This window comes from Danio rerio, chromosome 6 (genome assembly GCF_049306965.1).
Source record: "Danio rerio strain Tuebingen ecotype United States chromosome 6, GRCz12tu, whole genome shotgun sequence".
NCBI classification, from domain to species: domain Eukaryota; kingdom Metazoa; phylum Chordata; class Actinopteri; order Cypriniformes; family Danionidae; genus Danio; species Danio rerio.
This window is the reverse complement of record NC_133181.1, coordinates 30,631,975-30,659,888: the sequence shown is the minus strand read 5'-3', so window position 1 is coordinate 30,659,888 and position 27,914 is coordinate 30,631,975. Positions and strand designations below refer to the sequence as shown.

At 34.5% G+C, this 27,914-nt stretch overlaps 2 protein-coding genes across 3 annotated transcripts in view; both read right to left on the bottom strand.

The window, feature by feature from the left end:
* Positions 1 to 20,570, bottom strand: part of inpp5d (inositol polyphosphate-5-phosphatase D) — a 51,540-nt gene extending 30,970 nt beyond the window's left edge. The window contains exons 1-9 of one of the 2 annotated variants that reach the window (XM_021474094.3): positions 20,302 to 20,570; positions 19,585 to 19,648; positions 9,572 to 9,710; positions 6,472 to 6,637; positions 4,626 to 4,766; positions 4,436 to 4,526; positions 3,943 to 4,020; positions 3,782 to 3,859; positions 2,251 to 2,374 (exon numbers count right to left, since the gene is read on the bottom strand). In XM_021474094.3, coding sequence (XP_021329769.1) covers positions 2,251 to 2,374; positions 3,782 to 3,859; positions 3,943 to 4,020; positions 4,436 to 4,526; positions 4,626 to 4,766; positions 6,472 to 6,637; positions 9,572 to 9,710; positions 19,585 to 19,648; positions 20,302 to 20,441 — 1,021 coding nt within the window. In that variant the 5' untranslated portion in view covers positions 20,442 to 20,570. Of the gene's footprint in view, positions 1 to 2,250; positions 2,375 to 3,781; positions 3,860 to 3,942; positions 4,021 to 4,435; positions 4,527 to 4,625; positions 4,767 to 6,471; positions 6,638 to 9,571; positions 9,711 to 9,810; positions 9,922 to 19,584; positions 19,649 to 20,301 lie in introns of those variants that run through there. The other variant, XM_068219213.2, reaches the window with a different exon arrangement.
* Positions 1 to 27,914, bottom strand: part of LOC141386287 (uncharacterized) — an 816,166-nt gene that overhangs the window by 318,362 nt on the left and 469,890 nt on the right. The gene's annotated exons all lie outside the window — the stretch shown is intronic.

Genomic DNA, 27,914 nt, shown 5'->3' with positions numbered 1-27,914 from the left:
CTCATTTCACTTTAGACACTTTTGTTCTAATATGACCACATGTGCCCTGTAATGTGGAATCTATGGGATTTTTCACTATAATCTCAGTTTGAAGGAAGGATATACATTTCATTCATTCATTTATTTTCTTTTCGGCTTAAACCCTTTATTAATCTGGGGTCACCACAGCGGAATGAACAGCCAACTTATCCAGCACATGTTTTACGCAGTAGATGCCCTTCCAGCTGCAACCCATCTCTGGGACACATCCATATACACTACGGACAATTTAGCCTACCCAATTCACCTGTACCGCATGTCTTTGGACTGTGGGGGAAACCAGATCACCCGGAGGAAACCCACGTAAACGCAGGGAGAACATGCAAACTCCACACAGAAACGCCAACTAACCCAACCGGGGCTCTAACCAGCGACCTTCTTGCTGTGAGGCGACAGCAATGTGTGAATATGTGATTTTAAATTGTATGTACAGAGGTATATTATATCACACATAATGCCATTTTAGTAAGGAGTTGTTGCAGGCAGTTCTGTTATACAAATCCATGAGTGAACATTCTGAAATGTAATAAACATTTCATCATGCTCAAGTAGTGATCAACAAAGGAGATGGAAGTGGGAAGCAATACATACTATGTAGGGACCTGTCAATTGGAACACAGTTCATGGATGGAACTCTTCTAAAAAGCTGGTTATCTGAATAGGTATGAAAGATAAAAGAGACATGCAAAACACAGAGCAGTGGGGTTTGAGACCAGGATTGAGAAACAATGGTGAGTGGCAGTTCTGTGGGTTAAAATGTCTGCTGAAAATGATCAGATTGGTTGCCATGCTGCAACAATAGGATGATTGTGTCAGAATTTGGCATAAACAACCAGGATGGACCTATCTGCTCTTTAGCAATCTTCCACTCATCCCTGAGATCACCAGAACACCTGAGGCTGAGCACCCTGTATGGCCGGGCAGAAGTGTTTGAAGGCGGCGTCGAGACCGTAAACAAAGACGGGGGAAGCACGGCGGGCTAAGAACTAAGCTAAAGCTAACACCACACCGTCTCTCTTTACCCGGCATCTTTCTCGCCAATGTACGGTCACTGGTGAACAAAATGGATGAGATTTGACTCAACCACAGTAAAAGATTATGGAACTGTAATGTCATGTTTTTCACAGAAACATGGCTATAACTTATACCTGTATACCTTATACCTGCACTTGCTGCTGTTGCACTGCTGGTTAGACCTAAACAGCATTTCGTTGCCTTGTACTTTTAAATGTGTAATGACAATAAAGTTGAATCTAAACTAATCTAATCTAATAAATGCTAACAGGCTAGTAGTCTACGGATGAGATGGACATTCTCCTAGCACAATTTGGGCTCATTAGTATTAGCTGAGCATTAAACTTCATAATCTACCTGACTATTTTTGCTGACCATGTGCATCCCCTTATGACCACACCACAGTGTTCACACCTTGTGATGCTATTTCCACCATGACAATTTCACAAAGCTAAAAAAATAATCTCTAACTGGTTTCTTGAACTTGACAGTGACTTCACTTCACTTAAATGAACTCCACAGACACCGTATCTTAGACCAATACAGGAATTTTTGGATTTGGTGTATTGAGAAATAGCTTGATGTCACCAAGTAAGACATGTTCCCGAATCAACACCTGTGTCGATCCTGGAACAACATTCCATTCAGACACTTAGATTTAAGGAATACATTTACAGGTTATGTTAAGTTTAGGCTCACAGTTAGGCTGCCTCTAGATCCCTGTCATCCAACTACTTATTAAATAAGCTTTAGTGGTAGGATTAGGGATTAAGATTACATTTTCAAATTGGAATGATGTTCCTGGAGCAACATTGATGTTAATCTTACTTGCCAAAATCATACCCACAAACAGATTCGGATCATGCATGTTCAGTTAACAAATCTGCAGCAATCGTGTGATGCTATTATGTCAGTAGTGGCCAGTACATTGCGGCAAGACATTTTGAGGAAGTTCTAAAGTCAAACAGGTGTTCAACCCTGAACTAGCAAGGTGTACATAATAAAGTGTTTGGTGAAACCAGTTTTTTATGCAAATTCAGCAAAAAAGAAAATTGCAAGCCTCCAAACTGAAGACTGCTTACCATTTGGAACTTCAGGTTTACTTAGCAATTAAGGCTAACCGATATGTCAATATTGATAGAAGTTGTAAAATTCAAATAAGTATGATTATATCAGTAATAAAGTGGTTTGGCATACTTTTATTGTGCACAAAATATTTATCCTCAGGCCCGTCTTTGGACTTCTTGAAGTAAACCTTGCCACCTTCCACATCTACTTTGAGGTACATTTTGTTCGAAATACCAAGGGAGTCACTTTTTACCTGGTAACACAGAAAAGGACAGTGAAATGACATCAGTAAAACTTGAAGTGCATAATTTCTGACGTGTTTGTCCTTCTTTTTAACCGTTACAAAGGTTCTCTTTGTTGGCTGTGTACAGAGGTAACCAATTCAAACGTCATTGCATATCTCGCATACAGACAAACATGAGTCTCTCTTATTTGCATGTGGTTTTGTAGAGCAGAGCAGCAGCAGCAGCAGAAACATTTGTGCTTTCATTATTACGACATTATTACGAGGAGCAGGAAGTTACAATTTATGACTCATTAATAAACAATTATCAGGCAACAAATTCTTTATTATAAATGCAATATAAGCTAAAATTGCATCAGTCAGCATAATGATTTGCATGCAATGTTTGTCCCACCCCTTTTCTCTCTCAAGAGTAAATCAAGCATTATTTAAGGTGTAATGTTATGTGTATTTATATAGCACATTTATTGTGTATGGCCATACACCTAAAGCGCTTTATATTCTTGATGGGGTCTCTCCACACCACCACCAGTGTGCAGCATCCACTTGGATGATACAACAGCAGCCACAGGACAATGGCGCCAGTGCGATCGCCACACACCAGCTATATGTGGAGTGGAGAGACAGTAATAGAGCCAATTCAGTGGATGGAGATGATTGGGATGGGTAAAGCCCTAAGGAGGGAATTTGGACAGGACACTGAGGTAACATCTCTAATCTTTTACGAAAAGTGCCATGGGATTTACGCTTTAATTTTCACCATATTAAAACCTAGTGTGTGGAAATGTTGATGGTAAACACACAGATTTATAATGGCAATGAATTAGCATTTCTGGACAATGTGGTGATTAAATAGAGTCTTTAATTTAGTCATCAAAGGATTTCTTGTTCTAAATATGCCTGACATGTATTTTAAATATTCCTGTATTTTTTAAAAATAGATGTCCGCTAAATTGAATTTCAGTGTAACAACAGTATGTGTTGGTATATATATATTGTTACATGGAATTACATTTTAGCAGACATCTTTTTTTAGTAACACTTTATTTTGATGGTCCATATGAGTATTAGTAGACTGTCTGCTTAACTGCTGTTGATACTGCTCCTTCAACAGACAATGAACTGACTATAAGAAACTTTGCAAGTACATGTCAACTTAAACTAACCTCAACCCTTACCCCAACCTAACAGTCTACTTATAATCTAATGGGAAATAGTTGGCATGTAGATGCAAACTTGTTGATGCAAACTTAAATTTAACAAACAGAGCATTAAAATAAAGGCTTACCCTTTAAAAAAAAACAAACAAATAAATAAATAAATGAAACAAAAAAGACACATTCAGAAAAATGCTATTTTTTCTGTTTATATGTACCCATCTAGTAAAATAAATGTGTATAGTATAAAATGCCTTACTTCAAACGTCACAGGAGGAATAAGTGAATTTCTGTGGCCTCCATCATATCCCACAAATTCAAAAACAGCATTCTTGGTCTATAAAAAATGCATTAAATTAAGGTTTATTTACTATGAATTTTCCAATAGCAGTTTGATCCATAAACAATGACTAGTGATACCTTGTCTTCTATTGATTGTATAAGCTTAGTCAGTTGCTCCAGTCTGAAAGCCACGGATGGATTTGCATCAGCAGAGAGCTAGAAAAGATATAAAATAAACAGATGTGTGATTTTAGAATTTTCTTGATTTTTTTCTACTTTGAAACACCACAACAGACGATGCCTTTTCTCATTTCATGTCTGAAGGGGAAATATGTATTGCAACACATTTTTTGGTTCAAACATCTGTAACCTAGTGGTGAATTGTGCAATGTGTCTCAAATATTCATGTGCTTGGAAAACGATCTGCTTTCCATTTTTACGCCTGGGTAATTCTGACACAAATATTTGTTTTTATTGATTGACTGTTTGATTGGTTGATTTTTATTTAACAGATTACATTAAATTTTCTTTGTTTTATTTTAAATTGTGTTATCTCATATACTTCAGGTTCCACAAATACCTTATTCTTTACACAGAGATTTTAGTGAACATTCAATTTCTGTTTCCTGACCTGAGTTCTTAGTCTTCCAGCTCCAGGAGACAGTGGTTGATCCAAAACTTTCTGAAGTGCCTCAAAACTCGGAAGTGTTCGAGCTATTTCACTAGGAAAAGTAAAATGTCAATTATTGTCCATAATATATGCACAATGGATGATGAAATATCAAATCCAGAATAAGTGCATCCGGGTTTTTTAACCGGACCTGTTTAGGTTTTTGCAGATATTCTGTGTGAGCTTTTTAAAGTGAGGAAGAGTCTGGTTCCCATTCTGGACCTGTTCTGCATCTAGGCAGACAGATGCTCGGAAATACTCCTGAATAGATTTCTGATGGTCTTCTGGTAGACTGAATGCCAAACAAAGGAAATATTAGTTTACTAGATCTCAACTGGAGAATGTGCCTCTAACAACATTTTCCAAAAAATAAAAATGTATAAAAATGTGCATGTAAAATGCAGCTTTCTGTTAAAAAAAGAAACAGCAGGACACCAAATAAAACAATATTATGGGGGTGGTTTGGAATGTTTCTTTAGGCATTAAAGCTCATTCACACCAAGCACAATAACTAGAAAGATAAGACTGTTCTAAAAATCAATCTGAAAGTAAAGCAACAGCACACACAACTATAATGATAAATAGAGAAATTATATATTTGGAATCAATTTCAGAATATTTTTAGGTAATAAACAATAAAACACTTAAAGCCTGTCAGAAACATTTAAATGTAAAGAGATTCTGCAGTTTAAAGAGACAGACAACTCGGTAAAGAAGCTCTTTTCAAAGATGATTAAAAGATAATGATGATACAAAAAAAGCAATTGATTATACCATTGGAAAGAATGCTGAAAACGTAGGTATTTCCATAAATTGAAGTATTTTTAGTTGATTTGAGTGTAAAAATAAAAGCACCTCTGCTAACGCAAATATATTTAGCGATATATTTACAGTTGTACTTGTGCTTGGTGTGAACAGGCCTTTACATTCACTGTTTGTTGCCATGACTTCTGACGCTGAAACAAGGTTAGTTTAGGTAATATTTTATTTTCAAATGCCATAAATTACAGATTTTTAAATAATCAGCACCATTTTGATTTCAAAACTTCAACAATACAATTTAAAGCAACAGTTAAATGTCTTAATGCATGATTTTTAGTACAAATATGTGATTTGCTCCATTATTGCTTTCTGTGTGTCTATATACATACAAGAAAAACTAAAATACATATTTTTAAATAAAATACAATAATTAATGTTTTCAAATAACTTTTCAAATTAAATGAAAGAGAAATTTACTTTAGCTTTTATCATATATAATCATTACACAATATTATAAAAAGATTTTAGAAATTTTTCTTTTTTTTTTTGCTTAGTGTTGATATGGCAAGTAAAAAAATTAATATTAGTGTCACGATCACCATCTAACCTTTATAGATAGCTGGAGAACATGCACATTTACAGGGACTGCAATCCTGTCTCAATATGAACTATAAGTCCTAACATGCAACACATACACCTGCTCCAAATCTCTATTGATTACACTCACACAGCTAATGCTGCTCAAGTACTGATTACACACACAGATACAACTCACTTTGAGACACTCAGTCTTACTGAGTTATACTGTCACTGTGAACAACACTCTTGCCTTATCTTTATGTGTTAGACCTTTGCTTTGTTGTTTTGTTTATTTACGTTGTCTGCTGCCTGCCTTTTGACCAATTGCCTGTGTGTTTGACTATGACTCTGGATTTCCTGTGTACATCTGTTTGCCCCTGTGTTGACCATTGCTTGCCTGACCATTCTGCTAAATAAATATACGTTTGGATCCACACCCCTTTGTCAGCGTCCCCTTCACATTACAATTAGCTTTATAATACTACATATTTTTAGGTGTAGTATATGTTAGGACACACCATTAAAGCAGTGACACCAAATGCTAAAGTATTAATGTATAAAATATTAATGATATTTAATATTTTTTTGGAAAAATGTCACTAGAGGCAAATCAATATGAAGACCATAAAATGTACTGAATAAAAATGTTCTTATACTTGGATATGTCGATTTGCTGCAAGCGTTGGAAATAGGTGTCTGAGATGGAAAGACGTGAAGGTTCTGTTCCCCTATCAGTCCCTCTGGATGGGTCATTGTGACTCTCCTTACTGTCATTACTGAAGATATTCCTGGGTGGCAGCTGAGGTGGCAAACTAAGAGGCTCTGAGGAAACACAGATTTGACCATAGTGTGCTTAGAAGGAAGCAAATGACAGACACGCACACTACCGGTCAGAAGTTTGGGGTCATTAGGAGTTTAAATGTTTTAAAATAAGCTTATCCTGTTTACCAAGGCTGCATTTTTTTCCATCAAAATACTGTACAAATTGAAACATTGTGAAATGTTATTGCATGTCTTATTGCAATGTCTTAAGTTGCATGAGCATATATAATATAATATATTTTTTTATCATTTATCAATTATTTTATGCCAAAATTCCTTACAGAAGAGAAAATATCATCTTCTGTGACGATATGATGTAAATTTCCAACAGTACACTACCTGTCAAAAGTTTGGGGTCAGTAGGATTTTTAAATGTTTTAAAATAAGTTTATCCTGCCCACCAAGACTTCATTTATTTAATCAAAAATACAGTATAAATAGTAAAATTGTGAAATGTTATTGCATTATAAAATAACTGCTCAAAAGTAGATTATAATTTTATTAAATTATTTATTCCAGTGATTTTAAAGTTTATTTTTCTGTTTCATTACTTTTGCCTTCAGTCACATGATTCTTCAGAAATCATTCTATCATGTACAATTATTGTTATTATTATTAATATCATTATTATTAATGGTAATTGTAATAAAAGCAATAATGACTGGACTAATAACTTTATTTGAAACTTCATTAGCAACTTAATTAGAAATAAATCAATATTTAATAATAAGTATTTAGCTATTTTTTACATTTACAGTTTTTCTCAGTTGCTTTGATGCATTTCTCAAAACACTATTTACATTTGCACAACAGTTACAGATTTTTCTTGTTTGCTTTGACTTGGTTAAAGAAACTAGGTTCCACTACATTTTCATTATCACCATCCCAGCAGAGCAGAAGACAGGTCTTGCATATGTGTAAACCCCTTTTCATTGGGTTGACACATTTTTTCCCACTATTTTTCAAAACAGTTAACATGCATGTCATTCAAGCAGACCAAACTCCATTGTTTTAGCTATGGTAACCAAACACAATCCATCTGTTCCTAACTTTTAGAAGCTACCAAGATCAGTATGAATCCACTGAAGCACTGTTTTAACACTCCTTCACACAAATCTTCAGTTAGCGTTCAGTCTGCAAACATGGTCTGTGTTGTTCTGAACCAGCATGGATGGAGGAGGTGGCTATGTCCTATAATCCCAATAGATTTGGCTGTATGTTGGTTTACATGTGTTTTCTATAATATTTACAGTATTTTATTACTTTTTCTGTTTTTTACAGTATTTCAGTTTTCAGCCACATTTTGCAAAATGTCATGAATTCAATATAAATTTAATCAAAGCATTTCTTTCTTATTCTGGATCCAATTCTTTGCAAAAAGGCAAATTTGATAGCCCAAATAGAAAGACAACAAATGGCATTGGCAATAAGCTACAATGACAAGCAATGGTGCACTGATTTACACAGTTCTGCATTTTGTATTTTGTTGTCCATTGTGTAATGATTAATTAAAAGAGCTCATATACTTGTTTGCAAGTTGTGTTGTTTGAAGGTAAAACTAGCTTTAGTTGCATATTTTAAATGTTTTGACATGGTATGTGCGTTTTGCCAGCAACATGTGTCATTTTGACAATGAGTGCTGCTGTTTAGGCCTGAGTCTTAACTGCTTTGATAATGTGGAGTTTCAGTTGACGACTGCAGCAAAGCAATCCAGAAAAACTGTAATGCATTTCTCAAAACAATTAGTCATTTGTGCACATCATAGTAGCAGTTTCTCATTCCTTCCAACAAATTGCAAATGCTTTTGGTCATGCATCAATTGCTTTCATACAACTCTCTGCTGTTTTATAACATTATCATTTGCTTATGTCATGTCAGTCAAAAAACTAAACTTGTGAATGCTGAATAGTCCTTCCATATACAACTAATAGTCCTCATTTCATTATTGGAGTCATTACATACAAGAATGCTGAACTATAGTTGTCTAAATCTGTCAAGCTAAATTTATACAAATTTTTAATTTTTTTTCTTTTATCGTAAAAATGTCTTCTAAATTGAACAATTTCATGAATGATTTACATACCTATGTATGTTGTAAGTTCAGTTCCAATATGTACTGCAATATTGTTTACAGTTGTGCACACCTCTACCCAAAGGAAGTTTATGTTTGTTGTAAATAAGGGTGTATTTATTCTTTTGCACAATGTTGGAAGTGTCACCAAAATCTGACTTTTTTGCATTTAAAAAAAGTACAGAGTAAAATGTTATATTGAAAACATGACAAAGCCATTTGACTATCTTGTTCAAAAACAATAGTGTCAGGACTTTTCATCTTGATGACACTGATGCTTTCATTGATATCAATACTTGCTTTTGAGGAATGAGCTATCCATTTTGATCAAGTGAAACGTCTTTGCAGGTTATCAACTAGGTTTTGCAGTTTGTACTAATTGTTTTGAGAAATGCATTAACTGTTGTGCAAATGCAAATAGTGTTGTGAGAAATGCACCAAAGTGACTGAGAAAAACTGTAATAAATGCTGCCTTAAGTAACAGAATAATTTGCTTTGATAAAAAAAAAATACAAAAATGACCCCTAACTTTTGACCGGTAGTGTGTGTATTTATATTTAAAACTAAGTGACAGTAATGTGCACTGTTAAGCATTTCATTCAGAAAAATTTAACGACAATTTTCTCAGTTTTTACATTTTTATGAATCCTCAGATTCCAGATGTTCAAATAGTTTCTTGGTCAAATTGTCGTATCCTTTCAAAGTACACATCAACAGAAAGTGTATAAATTCAAAATTCCAAAAATTTATGCTTATGCATAGTAATAGTAATAAACTTTAATTTACATAGTAATAACCTTTGATTTCAATAAAAGTGAACCAAAAAATATTTTCTCTTGTGGCTTTGGACTGTTCAGATGTACCTGGTTCCTCCTCTGGCGGCTCCTCCTCCTTCTGCACAGCATACTGAAGGTGTGTGATCAGACCCATGTTCTCCTTATAATACGCATCCACTAGGTCTGGCAGAGCAGAAAAGAACCGAATAGGCACTCCTTCTGATGCCTACAAAGCAAATATCAAAAAAGATAAACAATTCTGAACATTAATGACCTTTTACAATATTCAAAATCCTTATTTGCCTACAACACTTCCAGTAAAATACCGCTCTTCGTAGCTCCTCCATAGTCAGAAACAAATAACAGCACATTGTCTTTCTTTATTTTGCATGCTTTGCTTTAAACAGAGCTGGGTTTGTGCTAAAGTATTATAAACCAGTGTTTTCAAAGGACTTTGGAGTGTAAGCTCTCAGTCACCTGATCTGACTTACAGCAGATCTTGATGCTCAGCAAATGTTTTGACCCAATTATTTGCAATACCACACAAAGTCAGAACTAATACTAACCAACATAATCTAATGATTGTTATTTCATGCAGAAAAGTGCACTGTGTTAAGAATGATTCAGCACATATACTCTATAATAAATACTTTGTCCTCTGTCCACTAACCTTTTTTTTCAGATCAAACAGTAACGCTTTACAAAAGGTCCTATTAGTTAACATTAACACATTAGTTAATCAACAACGAGGAATTAATTGGTCCCACTAAGTATAGGCTACATCTAACATTAATTATTAAACACAGCTTTCCAATGTTAATTTACTGTCGAATTAGTGATTCTGTTAACAAATAGTTATTTTCCAAGAAAGTCACAGCTAAAGTAGTTTCAGGGAAGTGTTGAGCGCATTACATTACTTCCTAAAGATTGAGAATTGATTCTTACATTCAGCTCAAGAGAGCAAAAGAACCAAAAACACAACGACTGAGCAGATACACAAATGAAAGGATAAGATATGACCAGTTATTCCCATGTTTTACATTTGAAAAACACACCTAAATAGTACAGACACCCCCCACACATCTAAAAACAAATATACACAAAATATGTTTTAAACGATACATGATAGCTAGTAGTGAGGCAGTAGCATGTTCAAGTAGTCAAGCAGCTTATCCTACATCTAAATTAGTTTGCATATTTATAGCTTTAATTGCAAGTTCATTAATTGCTAAATTATGTTTTGTAAATAGCAACAAATGCAACAATATATTGTATGGAAAAAATCTACTAGCAAATTTTTTGTAAAATAACAAACCCAAGATGGCGTCAATGTCTAGCTGGATTTGCCAGTTGTTTTTTACTTGACAGACACAGCTTGCATTGTATTAACTTATTAGTATATGTTGCAGTTAACAGGATTGAGTTTTCATTGAAGTTTTTATTGACACAGATGTTTAAGGTGCAAAAGGTGTCTGCCTAAATGCTAATACTTTTCAAATAAAATCTTTCCTCTGCCATCCAAAGCTACGCCTCCTGAAAATCACGAACGCACACATTTAAGATGACAATGACCCACTAGATCATGTCATTCGTCAGTTTGAAAACTTCATAGTGCTTTATAATACTACAATTCTGAATGAACAACTGTGTTATATCTAGCACATTCTCAGTTGTGTAGTTAGCAAAACTAGTTCTAGGCTGTAATGTGCGTAATGTGCAATATAAGGATCGCTGGTCTCACTCTCTCACATGCTGTCCTAAAGCAACTACTGGATGCTTAGTGCTTGGCTGACAGCGTGCAGGAATTACACATTGCTAAGCCATGAACCAGTGTGATGTACATATAAAACCAACTTCACCTCAGTAAAGTAGGCTAGGCGGAATAGCATTATTGATGTTGTAAAATGAACCTTATGAAATTGAAAATAATCACATAAATTTTTCACTGGAAGATTTCAGTGGCTGAACAACACTTCCGTATACAAATCTTTTGGATTGTCGGCCAGACAAATTTTAACTGGATGAACTTCTTTTTATTGCTTTTGTCTTTAACATAAAAACTAGGGGTGTCAAAATTAATTGTTTCTTTGGTGCACCGCGATGCAGACAAGGACAATAAGGTATCGGTTCATTAATAATCATAACCGGTTAGTATGTACTGATGTCATTTATGTCCCATGCGCTCTGTCGCGAGGGAGGTGAGAGCGAGTATTTACAACACTCAGCCAACTCAGGCAATAATATCCAGCTTCAGGCCCGCAGAACCACACACGTTTTAGGCAAACACAATCTAGGACACACAATCTAGGCAAACCATATATGGTTACGACGGATATTAATGTTATTAACGTCTTTTTGAACATCGTCATCTATATATTTTAATATATATGATTAATAAATATTGTACACAATAAACAATAGCGTTTACTTTACTTTATTTCACAAATATTGCAATCGAGACGGCCGAATGGGGAGCATTGTTCCGATCGCCATTCAATATAAATAGACTGAACAGTTTTTAATCAGTCATTATAGCTGATCAGTCATTATTATTTGACAATAATATGGCAGATACTCGTTTGCTGGCCTTGCTGAACGATCTAATTTGGACAGATTTAATTTATATAATGGATTAATTTATGATAAAGAAAATAATAGCAAGTTAATATAGGCAATAACACATTATATGTAATAAAAATCTTTTTACATGTAACAAATGTATAACACTATATCAATATTTTACTCAAGCGATTTAATAGTGTTTATTTGCTAAACTTTCTAATAATCTTTTAATTAATGATTTCCAACATTTAATACTGTAGTAATTTATAGTAAGCAATAAATTGTTTTTAAACCAAAATTTAGCAATGGGAACAAATTAACTACTAATAATAAAAAAATAAGTAAATATATATTATAATTATAATCAGATAATCAGTTAACTATGTATATTGTTCAAATTATTAACTAGTAGGCTAATTTATTTTAAAGTGACATTATTGTTTGCTTTTTATATTTTACAACAAAGTGATTTTAACCAAGTATGATAATATTAAGATCTTGAATTAGTTAATTACACTTAATCCAACAATTAGATGGTCTATAATGTTTTCTTTGTGTATGTGGACACATGAATAAAGTCATAAGTGTCTTTGACCAATTATTTTATTTACATAATTTGAGTTTAGAAACTGCAGAGATGTTAAAATGATCGTTACAATTTAATGCAGGTACTCAAACTCAAAAACCTCTTACCCTAAAAAGATCTAAAGTGTGTTTCCTACAAAAAGACAAAACTGGTTATGTTTCACAGCTGTCTTTCTTTTTTTTTCGCTCGACATTACGAGCACTGCTCCGTTTGAGCCCTCGCAATATGTGTTTAGCCGGGAGAGCTCGCGCTGAGAGGAGCTCTCAGTAAGGGACTGTCGGAAAAGTACTTATATTTTTTGTTTTTTCTGCTCCGCTCAGCGCGAGCTCTCCCTGTTGCGAGGGCTTAAGTGTGTGTGTGTGTGTGCGTGTGCATACGTGTGTGTGTGTTTGTTTCTTTGGTGCTGTCTATGTTTGTGTATGTGTTTGAATGAGAGACAGTGTGGTACTGTGTGTCTGTATGTTTATACAGACATCTTGTTATAGCCTCCCCCCTAAAATATAACACTGTATATGGAAAAGCATCGTCAATGCACCATGATGCACCAAGATATCGAATTCAACCAATTCGAAGGCATGATAATTGTAACCGAACTGAACCGTGAGACCAGTATAGGTTCACACCTCTAATAAAACACATGTAAATATATAAAAGCACAACAAAAAAAAAAGTTCTTCAAGACAATCACCCACTGCACCTTTAACACTTTAATATCTTCCCTCTGCTGCAGTGCTAGCCATCGCCGCAACGGTTTTAAATGAATCTACAGCTTTTCACCACTGGGGGTGCTTTAACAATAGACTTCGTCAGCTAAAGCCTGGTTTATACTCGATAGGTCCGCTAGTCCACCTGAGTGCGCGCTGCAAATGTGACGCCATTGCTGAGGTTCGCAATAGGTGTGTGCAACATGATTTCAGCCAGCTGAGCTTATAACTTATTTATTTTTTGACTTGAGCGAACAGTGCGCGCAACGCCTTCTTTGATTTGAGTTCAATATGAATCACTTTCAAGAGATTTTGTCTAAAACAGGTCATAGAGATAACCAGCATCAAAGTTTGATATAAAAAAATCTTGAATGGCTATAAAAAACTTTATAATCATTAAAATAATTTGTTGAAAATAATAAAAATAACTTGTTTAAAAATATCGAATGATATTAAAGATATTATGTAGTTCCGGAAACTTTTTACTTCTCTGTTTATCCGTCTGACTTTACGGTGGATTTCTTTTGACCGCTGCCTGTCGTTTTGAAGAATATCATAACAGCAAATGCAACAAGTATAAAAAGTCTGTTTCATAGGGTGCGTGCGCGATCAGCGGAGGAGCATGATGCGGCGCCAGGCGAAAGCATAAATCCAGCTGAAAACATCAACACGCAATTTTCAGTTTTGACTTTTCACAATTCTAGATAGGACTGAACTGTATGTGTAACTTACGCAAAGGTACAGTATGTGATGTGATGTGTTCAATTAAAATAGAATTTTGTCTTGTTGTTTTGGTTTTCTCAGTAATAAACATGCTTTTACACTATACTGTATGTTATAGAAAAGATGTCTACAATACATGGTAAGAAGCAAAGCCCTAGGCTGAGAATATTAAACAAATATAAGCATAAAGTTCTTTAGCCTTTGTACTGCTATATTAAATTGCAGTGGAGTAAAAAAATTTTCAATTTCAAAATAATTTTTTATTTAGAATATGAAAAAAACCTAAATAATGCAAACAAATAAAGTAAACACAGATTGTAATTATTAAACAACACATTACACAGAACAAGACACATTTGATAATAGCTAATAAACTCTTCTTAACTAGTTTAGTTCAACGCATAATTCACACAAACTTAAAAATTCTGTAATTTACTCACACTTCCCTTCTTCCAAACCTTGTTTTTTTTTTTTTTTTTTTTTTTTTTTTAAAGGTGTAAACTGCTTTCATAGTATTATTATCCAATGGTTCCCAACATACTTTAAAATATTTGTTTTTGTGTTCAAAAGAAGAAAGACATTTATAAAGGTTTGGACCCACTTGAGCATGAGTAAATGGCAAGTTAATGTTCATTAGTTACAAGGATAAATTCAAAAATGAAAACTCTGTGATTATATTAAAAACTAGTTTGAGTTATTGAATTATTTAAATTACAATGAAAATGAAAACTGGTAACCATTAGCATCCATAGTAGGAAAAACAACAATCAATAATGGATTTTTGCTGCTTGTTCAAACTACTTGTTTAAAATAAGCTGGATCAACACAATTCTACAGTTCTTTTGGGGACAACTTATTTGATCAATCAATTTAAATGTATAAAAACGATTAAATAAACTTAATCGATGTGTGTTGGGACAGCATCAATTGTGTGGAACTTAGCATTTTTTTACAGTAAATGGATGCCCCTGCTTACATTTTTTTAATATATATCTTCTTTTGTCTTCAAAAGAACAAGAACAGGTTTGTCAAGTCAAGGGTGAATAAACGATGGCAGGATTATAATTTTTAAGTGAACTGTCTTTTTAACAAATGAAACCTTAACGTAAATGTTAATCAATCAAATGCATAGCCTTAAATGATGAATAATCAAAACATTTTGCAACAATAAAATATCAATAAAAAGGATTTTATCATACTGAAAATTTATCTTAACGAAAACGGCCATCTTAGCATGACAAGTAACAAGATGTCGGATTGATAACCGCCAAAAAGCTCAATCTAATCTAAGCATAAAAACCTCCCACATTATGGTCAGCAAAAACTGTGTATTTATCAAATCGAATTCAATTACTTTTTTTGAAAGTTTCCATCCAAGGCGGGGTGCAAGAGGAACCCTGTGGCTTGCTCAACACCCACGCTGGTGGATTATTTAAAACTGAGCCTGTGCTGCAACGCAGGCTTGAAAGAGGAAGAAGTGTTGTAGAGAGACATTGAAGGGCATTGTACAACTCGATTCTTTCGCCCCGTCCCTTGAGTGCAGGTTACTTCGAAACGTAACGCCAAGAGAGAACAATGCAAATTACAGTAAAAGGTCACATTTTGTTTATCGTTATTTCATTTGTCACGAGTGTTGCATATCTCGAACAAAACCACCAATTGGTTTTGCAGCTGCAATGTCACGCTAGCAGACCAATGCTTGCTTTAATGCATAGGACATAATAGATAGTAGTTTGACAGACAAGACGCCCACACAACGGTCCTAGGGAGCCTTGAGCAGCTGAAGAGCCAACTGTCACAAGGTCACACTTTCAATACCAAGCACAAGATAGTTAATGGCTTGTAAGATGCCAGATGTTCTGTGCAAGTAGTCCAAAAGATGCAGTGTTTTTGTCAAGTGACTATATTAGCAGATGACTGGGTTTATTGAATTGTTGTTGTTTTTTTTTCACTTGACCACCATTCCAGTGCAACCAGGAATTTAATGATGTAGACAGATTCAAAATAGTATTAAAAACAATAGATAAAAAATAGTTATAATACACAAAGTACCACAAAAAGTACTTCATTAAAATATAAATCTCAACACATTGAATAATAAAATATCAAACCAAGCTGCATTAATATCGTTGAAATATAAACAAGCAAATATAAAATTAGCATATAGTTATGACAAATTACATTTTCTCATAAAATACATTTGACCATATCCTGATTGTTTTTTAGTTGTAATAATGTATTTACTTACATAAACAAGGAACAGTAGATGTATTACAGTATTTGTTTTTTCATCTTTGCATGGAAATAAAGTTGCTAATTGTTAGTTCATCTTAACTCTCCGTGCATTAACCAATATTAACAAGCACGCATTTGAATTTACTAACAATGATGAATAAATACCATGCCGTATTGCTTATTCTTAGTTTATGTTAGTAAATATATTAACTAACAGACCATTAATTCAAAGCATACCATGTAATGCATTATCTAAGACCATAAAAAACCGAGTGAAAAGTGCAAAAAAGGTGTAATGTGCAAAGGTTTTCAAGACAAAGCTCTTCCTCAGAGTATAATTCATTGGTCCGCACTTGCATCTATTAAATCATTAAATATTACCATCAGTATATGTAGGCAGGCACAAAAAAACTCTCTCTGTGAAAATCAAAGTTGTTGTATATGTTCTTTTATCATAAAGTCTAAGAACAAAATGGAGTGTGATGCTTCATTAAATAATGGGCTATCAGAGATTTCAAGGCCTTTCTTTTAACCTAGCTCATATGTTCAATAACACACGTTCTGATCAATCTGCTAATTTTCCCACATATTGCTTTTTAAGGACACAAGTTAATATAATAATAAATTTGTAATATTAATGAATGCACATGTGATATATTACATCAGTCATGCAAATGATTATTTATTTAATGTGACACAATGAAATAAAATGAAGAGTTTAGATGCAAAAAACGTCTGACATTTCCACCGGAATGGAACTTTTTTATCAGGCTCTTTGGTTTATGTTTAGTTATTTCACTTTAAAGAAAATGAAAGTACCTTATTCTTTGCCATAAAAGTGATATTGCTAAACCTACAGTACACACAGGAGCTTGATAAAAATGCTCATTTTAGAAGAAATTATCAGACAGCATTTAGAGGTTTTTGCATCTGAACTCTTCAAATAACAATAACAATAGCAATTTTTTTTACATTTATGTAACCTCGAGTACTCAAAGAGATTTACTGATGTTAGTGGAAATCTCCTTAACCCTTTAACTATGCCACCAAGGTAAAATAATGGATTGCATTTCTTAACACATAGTCACTAATTAACACATTCAATGCATTTTTTTTCCCAACACATCTCATAATTTCTAACATATCAGTTTCTACCAAATGGTTGATATGTTGGTTTATGGTAAAAGTACGGCAATCAACATATATATTCTATGAAAATATGAAAATATGAAATGCAAGACAAATTTACTTAAAAAATCATCAAAATTAAACACTTTTAAATACTAAATCATATTTATTTTTTGAAGTATGCCATAAAACATTTCAGATTCTCATTTAACATACTTTCTTATCAAAAACAAGTAGTAGTGCAACAGGATTATGTTTGTTTGATTATTTTGTAAACCATTTTTCATTAAATTTGCCATTCTTTAAATTATTTCAACAGTCATTATTTAAAACAGTCAAAACATGGTCAACCGTTTGGTAGAGTAGCAGTGAAAGAGTTTATCCACCACTTGAATGACCAAACAGCAGCTATTTTTCACCAGACCACACCAGCTAATTGGTGGAGAAGAGATAAAGTGATGGAGTCTACTCTTTTCAAAGGACATCCTGGGACTTTTAATGACCACAGAGTGTCAGGAACTAAGTTTAATGTCTCATCTGGAGGACGTTGCTCACTGAACAGTTTAAAGTGCTCATCACAATACTGGGCCTTTAGCACCCACACAGACCACAGTATGAGCACTGCTGGCCTCACTAACACCACTTCCAGCAGCAACCTAGTTTTCCCATGTGGTGCAGCCCTGCTCAGCTTCGGTAGGTGACCAGTGGGTCACCAAACACCTTTTGTGTGTAAAATGTTTGCTGATGGAGGTTATTCTGAATTACTGACAAACATAAATAGAAAAAATAAATAAACAATGCATTATTTCTCTTTTTTTTTTTTTTTTAGACATTCTGTTAACCAAGGGTTTTCATTTTAGGGGGCTTAGCTCCTTATGAGGTTAAAGAAAAAACAAGGCACTGTAATGTTTTAAATTGGTAGTTCATTTTACAAAAATGTTCGTTAAAAGTTAAATTTTTTCGCCGGAGAAACAGCTGTAATTATGAGGTGAGCACCAACAAAACAGTAGATGGGAAACCCAATTGCTCCTCCGTGACATTTGGGCACAAGTGATACACGTTTATTTGCTCTATTCAGCAAAGAACTGCAAATGAGCAGATATTATAACAATTTATCAATAATCTCACACCTTGTTAAACTCACACACTCTTCACAGCTGTGGTTTGCTGATCAAATGGAAAACAAAATACAGGGAGGAGCCGAATTCTGCTGCTGTTTTTATAAGAATTTAAAAGGGGACTGAGGCAACAATTTTGTTTATGAGCTAATCGCAAATGTTTAAAAGGGGCGGGGTAGAAAAATAGCAACTCCCAAGCTGTTGACTATTCAGTAAGTAGCCCTCATTTGAGTACTGGTAAACTGTTAGGTTAGGATTAGAAGAATAATTTATAGTTAGTAAAATGTCATTTGGTGAAGCATCAACAATGTCTCAACAAACAACATAGTGCGATGAACTACACTTTTAAAAATATCTATCTATCTATCTATCTATCTATCTATCTATCTATCTATCTATCTATCTATCTATCTATCTATCTATCTATCTATCTATCTATCTATCTATCTATCTATCTATCTATCTATCTATCTATCTATCTATCTATCTATCTATCTATCTATCTATCTATCTATCTATCTATCTATCTATCTATCTGTCTAAATTCATTAATTTTCCTTCAGCTTAGTCCCTAATTATCATGGGTCGCCACAGTGGAATAAACCTGACAACTAATCCAGCAAATGTTTTACGCAGCGGAATAACCCGCCAACTAATCCAGCATATGTTTTACGCAGCGGACGCCCTTCCAGCCACAACCCAGTACTGGGAAACATCCATACACTTGCATTCACAAAGACACACACACTAAAGACAATTTTGTTTACTCAATTAACTGTTTTGTCATTCAAAGGTCCACAGATCTACAAATACTTTGGGGTCATCACAAAAAACAAAAACTATATTTTAACTAAAGCAGTAAGAAATCATTCTTGTGACTTTCGAATACTTGAGAAGCAGAAGTGCCTCAGTGCACATCTTGAAATAGTTCCTTAACACACATAACACCTGTCTGAGCGGTCAGAGCAGGAAACTTCAAGCCATGGAAACTCAAGTAGAACATTCTCACCAGAGGTCAGTAAGCTCTGCCAGGTGATTTCTTACCTGGACTGATAGTTTTTTGTCATCGTTTGGTAATATTCTGTAGGTATACACACAGTTCTGGTACCTACAAATGATAAAAAAATAAATGAATAAACATTTGAGTAACTTCAAATTGCTTCAAATAAATGATGTATGTTAAATGATTGTCATCGCCACATGCGCCATATTTAGAACAAAATCACTGAAACAGGACATCTCGATTAAAGCAGTAAGTATTCGGAAATCCCTCATCGACTTCCTTTAGTCTCACTCAGCACTGTTTGTTAATAATCTACATCACCAGGACTTAAAAATAGTAAACTTTTCAATGCATTCAACAAAGCATGCTTTAACACAACCACACTTACTAAGCAACAAAACAAGGAAATGGAGATAAGTTTGCAAATATATGGGCGTCTGTTTTGTGTACTGATCCCAACAATAATTTTGTTAGGAGATTTTATGGAATGAACAGTTAACATGAGAGTTTGGTTGATAATAAGAAACAATATGCACCTCAAATAGGAGGAAGGAAGCCATTCCTACAGTATTTAATTTCATGTTTAAATATATCTGACCCAACTTAGGTTGCAGGGCCAGTACTGCAAAATAAAGCAAGTTTCATTTCATGTGAATTGTCTAAGGTGCAGCAAACATCCCATTTATCCTGCAATTAAATCTAACATTATTGACAGCATTTGTCTTATTGAATCTCAGATGTGCAACAGCAATACTTACAGAACACAGAGGGCATAAGCTCCCTGTATGGATTCGCTGTCCCGCAGGAGGAAGCTACCATCCTTGCCTGCTTTGGAGAGGAGGTCTTCTGCTTTAGACCGAGTGATATTGCCATGGTGCCACGGCTGGGGGGAAAACATCCTTTCCAAAGACTTGCGTGTTCGTTGCTTCCTAACCCAGGTTATTTGGTCCCCAGTGCTCTTCAGAAGAAGATCAGCATGAGGGCAGATTCAGAGAGTCTCAGTCTGCTTCATATCACTCTTAAAACTGATAGCCGCTCCTGCTCTGTCTGGCTGTAGGCTCACTGTTTCTCTCTCTTCCTGTTAGAGGGGCGAAAGCTGCAAAAAGGAAGCTGCCACAAACACAAGGGTGAACTTCCTCATTCTGTGCACACACAGTTTAAAGCTCAGAGAGAGCGAGTGAGAGAGAGAAAGAGAAGGCCAAGCAGCAGGCTTGTTCATACGTTCACACGACTACAAAAGTCTTTTCTTACCACAAACAAGATGAAAAAGAGTGTGTGTGGTAAAGCAGGATTTCATACTGGTATTGTAGGCGTACTTTCGTACAATATCAATGATTGACTCTGCTAACTAAAACTCTGAGGACAGCCCAACCAAGAGGCTTTCTAATAGCCATTATGCAAAGTAGAGGAATGTAGATAAAAATGTTGCAGTGTGAACGGCTCTGTTGAGAGATAGATTATGAGTTTGTCTATTTGACTAAACCGCTGGTGTTAAAAAAAAGAGACTTGTGGAGCACACTAAGTCATGGACACTGATGGAGGTGTTTGCTGAAGTAATGCACTTTCAGAAAAGAAAATAAGAGCAAAATTAGATTTTTAGGAGTACAACAATGTATGAAAGACTTTGGGGTAAATAAGATAAACTGTAAAACCCAAAAAGTTAAGGTAACTCAAACCATTTGAGAAAAAATATTGCAACAAACCATTATAGTTAAAAAAGCGATTAATATTAAGTACTGGGGACTTAATCTATTTGAGTGAACAAAGCAATTTTAGGACTGTAAAACTCAATAGGTTAAGGCAACTCAAACCATTTGAGGAAACCGATTGCAACAAATCATTTGAGTAAAAAAACTAATCTATATGAGTACTGTGAACTTACTCCATTTAAGTTGAAGTCATGAGGTATTTAATGAACTCATCTTCAACACTAAGTTTAAAACTCGTATCAAATGAGTAGAAATAACTTTCAGTAAATTTTGAGTTAACTACAATCATTTCATTTGATTAAGTTGACTGTTACAGTGTACAAAAAGTATCGCAATACCCACCACAAATTTTACAACCAGACAAGCGCTGATTTTGCATGTTTAACTGGCCATACTCTCCACAAATGTGTCTGGTGCCAGGTCTGTCAGATCGGTCTTTAGGGGAACAAATTTGTACCTTGTTTAACCCTAAAAGGTTAAATCCTAAAACCCTGATACCTGAAGGCCTACATATTTTTTGCTCAAATACTGTCTACACACAGCTTATGTTGATATACATTTATTGATATACCTTTATTTGGGAGGGCTTCTATCTATTTTGCATCCTGGAATTAGGGGTAGGAAGTTGAATGCCTCATGTTAAAGGAAGCAAATCAATTCTTTTATTTTTGCCTTGAAATCTTTTATTTGGTTGTTTGCCTGCATGCCATTGAGCAATTAAACATGGATAACATGTAGAAAATTACTCATAAAAGGAAAATGGCAGCTATGAATATTTTTTTGTACTCAAAAACACAGTATCAGGTCACTGAAACCCAAATTTTTTTTTTTTTTTTTGAAAACTCGTCAGGGTGAAGATTTTCAAAAGCGCCAGGGTCTGTGTTTTTTTAGAAAATTAAGAAAAAACTTTTTGTTTACAAAATAACGTCCGTATGAGTGGACATGGCCTTAGGAATGCAACTGAAAACTCAATAAATCTCTCAAAATCTCAGCTCCTCAGGATCATTAAACAACTCCACGATCAGAATCAGCAGTTTTATTTATTACTAAGCTGTTTGACTATTTCTGTCCGATGTCTACAAAAATCTGTAGTGAGATTTACTGAAAATTTTTGTTTTTTTAGATGACACCCTTGTGGTGTGTATTTACTTTTTTGTATTTACATCAGTATTTACTTTGCTTTTTGACTATTGATTTTTGTTCAGGTTCTTTTTTTTTTTCATTGATTGCCTGAACTCTGTAGTGTGGGACCAAATACTCTCTACCCCTGGGATTTTCCTGTGTAGGGTATAAGACATTAAAACATTAAGACATTAAAACTGAAGTAATTTTAAATATATTATTATTTGTATTAATTTATAATTAATTATTAGAATATTTGTAATAATTGTCTTTAACTAAAGTTTAACTAAAGTTTAACTAAAATCACTCACTAACTATTCTTTGGCTTAGTCCCTGATTTTATCAGGGGTCATCAAAGAGGAATGAACCCACCAATTCCTGGCAGATGTTTTATGCAGCAGATGCCCTTCCAGAGCTGGGAAACACCTCATTCACACACCCACACTTGTACACTATGGCCACTAACCCACACTTACACGAGAGAACAGGCAAACTCCACATAGAAATGCCTTCTGGTTCAGCCAGGACTTAAACTAGCAACCTTCTAGCTGTGAGGTGACAGTTCTAACCAATGAACCATCTTGCAGAGCATGTCGTGATGCAAAAAACTGTAAAATTATTCCCAGTTCCCTTTTTGATGTTGTGGGTTTGCATAAAATCTAAAAGTGAGTTTATCTGAAAGGCTGTGCTTTGAGTGTGTGTGCTATTTGCATAAAAAAGACACTATACAATAGACTTAATATATCAGTTGGCACAATTTAGAGGTGAATATAATAATTACAATAGTTACATGAATTCACGTATAAAAACTAGGTCAGGACGGTTTCCCTGAGAATGAATTTCCCCTTAAGACATTATCCTGGTTGATATCAAAACCAACTGGAAGATGAATATATATTTTCATTTGTTGTGCTGTTTTGTGATAATGGAGATACAAAGACATATAAGCTGTCCAACTGAAAGAGCAAAACAAATCAATAAATCAGCAACATATTATCAAGGTCAGTAAAAACACGCAAAGGCTAAGTATAAGACATTTACTCCCAATGCTGTTGAGTTTTTAAAAAAAAGAAATGGTATGTGAAAAGATGAAAATAGTTTTTAGAAACCTTTAGTACACGTGTGGTCATCAGACTGCTTCTCCACAAACAAGAAGAGAGAGAAAATCAAAAGACATTGTCTCAGAAAAATTATTCCAGAAATTTAATTTAGCATGATATTGCCATCAAACTCAAAATATACACTCAGGAGATGACCTATTACTTTTTCTGTGTTGCTCCAGGACTAATTTCATTTATTTGTTTATGAAATGAACTGTTTAGTGCTGTGCATGTTTTTGACATTACTTAAGCATCTAGAACTTTTTATTTTATTTTAAACATTATAAACCGTAGATGATGGATAATAAAGCCCAAAGTGTCTTCTTTCCTAAGATACATGAACTGTGAATGTAGACCAAAATGTTCAACAATTATTAAGCTGCGGTCACACTGCACTTTTCTCCCTATAGACTTCTACTCATACGCATGCAAATGCATCAGATCGGAAACACAAGCTTGTGCGACATGTTTTGCAGTTCGCTGCATTGCAAAGTTCAAGCTTGGTGAACCCTGACCTGCGAAATCGCATCACTTGATTGTGTGAGACCCATCGAAGATCAAAACATGACCTCTCTGGACAGAAAGTTAAAAATATGGACCAATCGCTTGCTTTAATTAATGTCTAATCATCTTTTTTAATCCCATCCCTTTCTGCAGAGCCTTATTAAAAGCATCCATACCTATAACGCCTCAAAAAACATTTGACAGAAATCTTATTTTGATTGATATCTTTATTACATTTGAAATATAAACTAATGAGACACTTGACTTTCAATGCATATTTTGTCTAGGTCATTAATGTTTTCCTATGGTATATGAAAAAAAAACAAATATTGAACACCATACAATTTTTTTCTCTCATTACTTCTTAATGTATAATGTTTTACATTTTTGAGCCTAAAACTGTACAGATGGACCATAGTATAGCTTAAAGTATCTTCTTCCCAATGATACCAATTTTTTGTTTGTAGCTTACTGGGGTCAAGAACCATGACTGTTTGAAGATAGATAGGTGTAAATCCCTCAAAGTGAGTGCTGGCATAATGAGCCTCTGAGTGTGAGCCTCTGTCTAAAGACAACTTTTGTTAACACTTTATTTTGACGGTTCATTTGAGTATTAGACTGTCTGCTTGAAATCTGCTGATACTGCTCCTTCAACAGACATTTAACTGACTATAAGAAACTGTGCAAGTACATGTCAACTTACCCTAACGCCAACCCTTACCCCAACCTAATAGTCTACGTCTAATTTAATGAGAATGAGTTGGCATGTAGATGCAATGTAACTTAACTTCAACAAAATAAAGCGTGACCAATTTTCTAATCCCTGTTGGGATAGATAATGAAGTTTATTGAACTGAATACCACAGACAAAGGAAACAAGCAAATGCCAAGAACATTAACTTTCTTGTCTAACCATCATTCGACAAACAGATAAGGAGATGCTAAAGGCAACCTGTTTAATCTGCTATTTTCCATACAATGTGAGAAGCATGAGAAATGTGAAATGCCATAAGAGGCTTGATTTACTAAACAGTGCAAAGTAGAACTGAGACCGCAATACAATAAAAGCGCAGATTGGAGTGGAAAGTTCTGTGGGTTATCTAACAATGCGTAAAATGAAAGTGCACAGACATGAACAGATCATTCCCATAATGACTATTACTGTCTACTAAGTGCAGCACGAACTAGGTTAACAATCAAGCCCAATAAGTTCATATAACATTGGCTATTCCTACATCACAACTTGTCAGGACCAAAATAGGTGAATACATACTTTTTTAGGTATTGAATAAAAAAATGCAGAGTATTTTGTCACTGTATGTCTTTAGTTAATCTTAAAGGCTGTATTTAACAGTGATATAAGCTGTTAGTAAAACTCACTCATGGTATGTTTTTATCTAAAATTGTGAATTTAATAAAATTTTAAATATAGCATAAAACATGTTCATGCGAATAAAGTTGTGAATTTGGGAGAAATTGTCTCAATATATCAATCATGATATAAAAATGATATCATTGATGTAAACAATCAAGTTCTGGGAGGTAAATAAACAAAACCATTTTCATTTTTGAGAAAATAATTTTCAAAACATTGTATGTGTGCCACACACAGGTTAACAAACTTTCTGTAGGAAACATACACTTTCCACTCCATATGCACCAGACACTTTCTTATAAACACTTCATGTTACAAAGACTCAATGAGAAAACAAACAAGATTACAAAATAGTTAACATCTTTTGTGAAAAAGTATATTACATTGTATAATTGCAGGTTAACTATGGATATGCAATACTGTCCTCAACCGTCCTCCTCCCACATCCATTGTTTATTTTCACATTCTTCCCCGACACTCCCTCCCGCTTACTATCGTCCGCGACACCCCTCCGCACTTTCAGTCCACAAACCATCAACAACCATGCCCGTAGCCAGGGGTGGAGGTTCACGTGGTTCGAACGAAAATATTGAACATATGTTCAAAAAGACCAACCAGGGAAAGGCTAAAGTTACTTACTTCCAAACAGATGAAAATCTGGCCCTATTCATGAGGTTCTAGGCTAACTGGCCGCATTAGCCAGGTTGTCCTGTATATTTAATGACTTGTCCTATACATGACCTCCCAATGACCTCCGTTTTTTTGCTACTATTTTTTTTAAATAACTGTTTGACGAATGCTTTAATGGCAAGAAAGTGGAGTCCTCAGCCGTCAGATGTCACTTCACAGCAAAAGGAGCTAATCCCATCACTACTGTGTTTCTGAGGCTTTTTGGCCACTTCATTCGTTTTATTCTGATCGGATATAAATCTGATCCCTCAAACCACTTCAGAAGGTGATCTGGGATGCATTCCAGATGAAACTGGATAGATCTAATCATTTTTTAAACAAAAATAATTTAAATAAAATAAATTATGACCTGGAGAAAATCTGACCTGCGCCTGAAACACCTGTAGGTGCGCTTTTACTATTAAAACATGTTTACTATAAGCATAAAACATGTGTTTTAACTTTTCAGGCCTGTAGCCAGGGAGGGCTGGGGTGGTTTGGAAGACCCAACCCTCACTGACAAAAGTACAGAATTTGTCCCATACATGAGCTGATTTGTCCTATTTTGACTGCTATGTCATCATAAATAATGAAAACAATCCATCGGAAAAAGGCTTTAAGACCAAACAGAATCCTCTGTAGCCTGTTGCTTCGGTGGTACTATAATCTGATGTAAGAAAAGTCTTCTTTCACTACTGGATTGTTTTTAAACAGAGAAAACATTTACAGGTAACTTTGTTCTAAATCTTGGACCTTATTTCTGAAATAAAAATGTGAAAAGGTGTGAAGCAGTAGGAGCGGACCATATTAAGTTAATTTGAATATATTTTGGCAATTGTTGATATCCAGGAATTTTCTTTTTTTTTTTTTTCGTTTTTTACCAACGAGGCTAGAAAAATTCTGAAGAATTCATTATTATTGTTTTATTATTATTATTATTGTTATTTTTTATAATATTTTAATTATTATTTTTTATTGAAATGGCCAAATAGTGACTGAGAACAGTTGAATGTGCTGGCAAGTTTGTTTGTTGTCTAAAAAATGACAGTAAAAAAGAAACACCCCTTAAGACAGGCTGGCCATGGGCCTGCAAACCCTGTCATCATTAACTCATCCTTACCTACTCATGAACTCCAGTGTTTAAACTGTTCGTGTTGATGTTGACAGAGCACTTTCCCATTGTTATTCAGTGTAAATAAACTACACAGACTTGCATAAGGAGTTGATGAGTAGCTAAGTATGGGTTAATGATGTGTGCCCCTCCAAGTAAAGTCACAACACAATTATACATTAACATATTATGAGTTCATGATGGTTAAATTAAGCATCAACTAATGTGGTTATTAATACATTAATTAACAAAGCATGAACTAACAAGTAATTAAGGTAGCCGTTATTCACACATGAACTGATGTGACTCATGTTGTAAAGTTCATGATTATGACATGTATTAACTCATCATTAGTTCATAATAATGTTTATTTTATATTAACACATCATTATTCATGTACTGATATTGTAATGTAATATTGAACATCGTTTGTAAAGCCGCCCTGGAACAATAATTATTGTGAAAATTGTGAATATAAAAATTAACATGAACGCATATTCAAAATGATTAAGATATGAGCTATGATGTGACAGACCTCTGCTGGTTCTCCATTGTTCTTATCATGGTTTCATTATAAAATAATAATAATCACATTGTTTGTGGCCATTTATGCTCATTTTGGCATTTACATCCAGCAATATTCAATCCCAAATTGTGGATAAAAACATGTATGGAGACTAAGGGGCTTCTTACACTATGCTATCCGAACCGTGCCCAGGCCCGTTTCCCGGATTTGAGAAGTGTGAGTGTTTTGAATCGATCTCAGAGCACGGTTCACTTG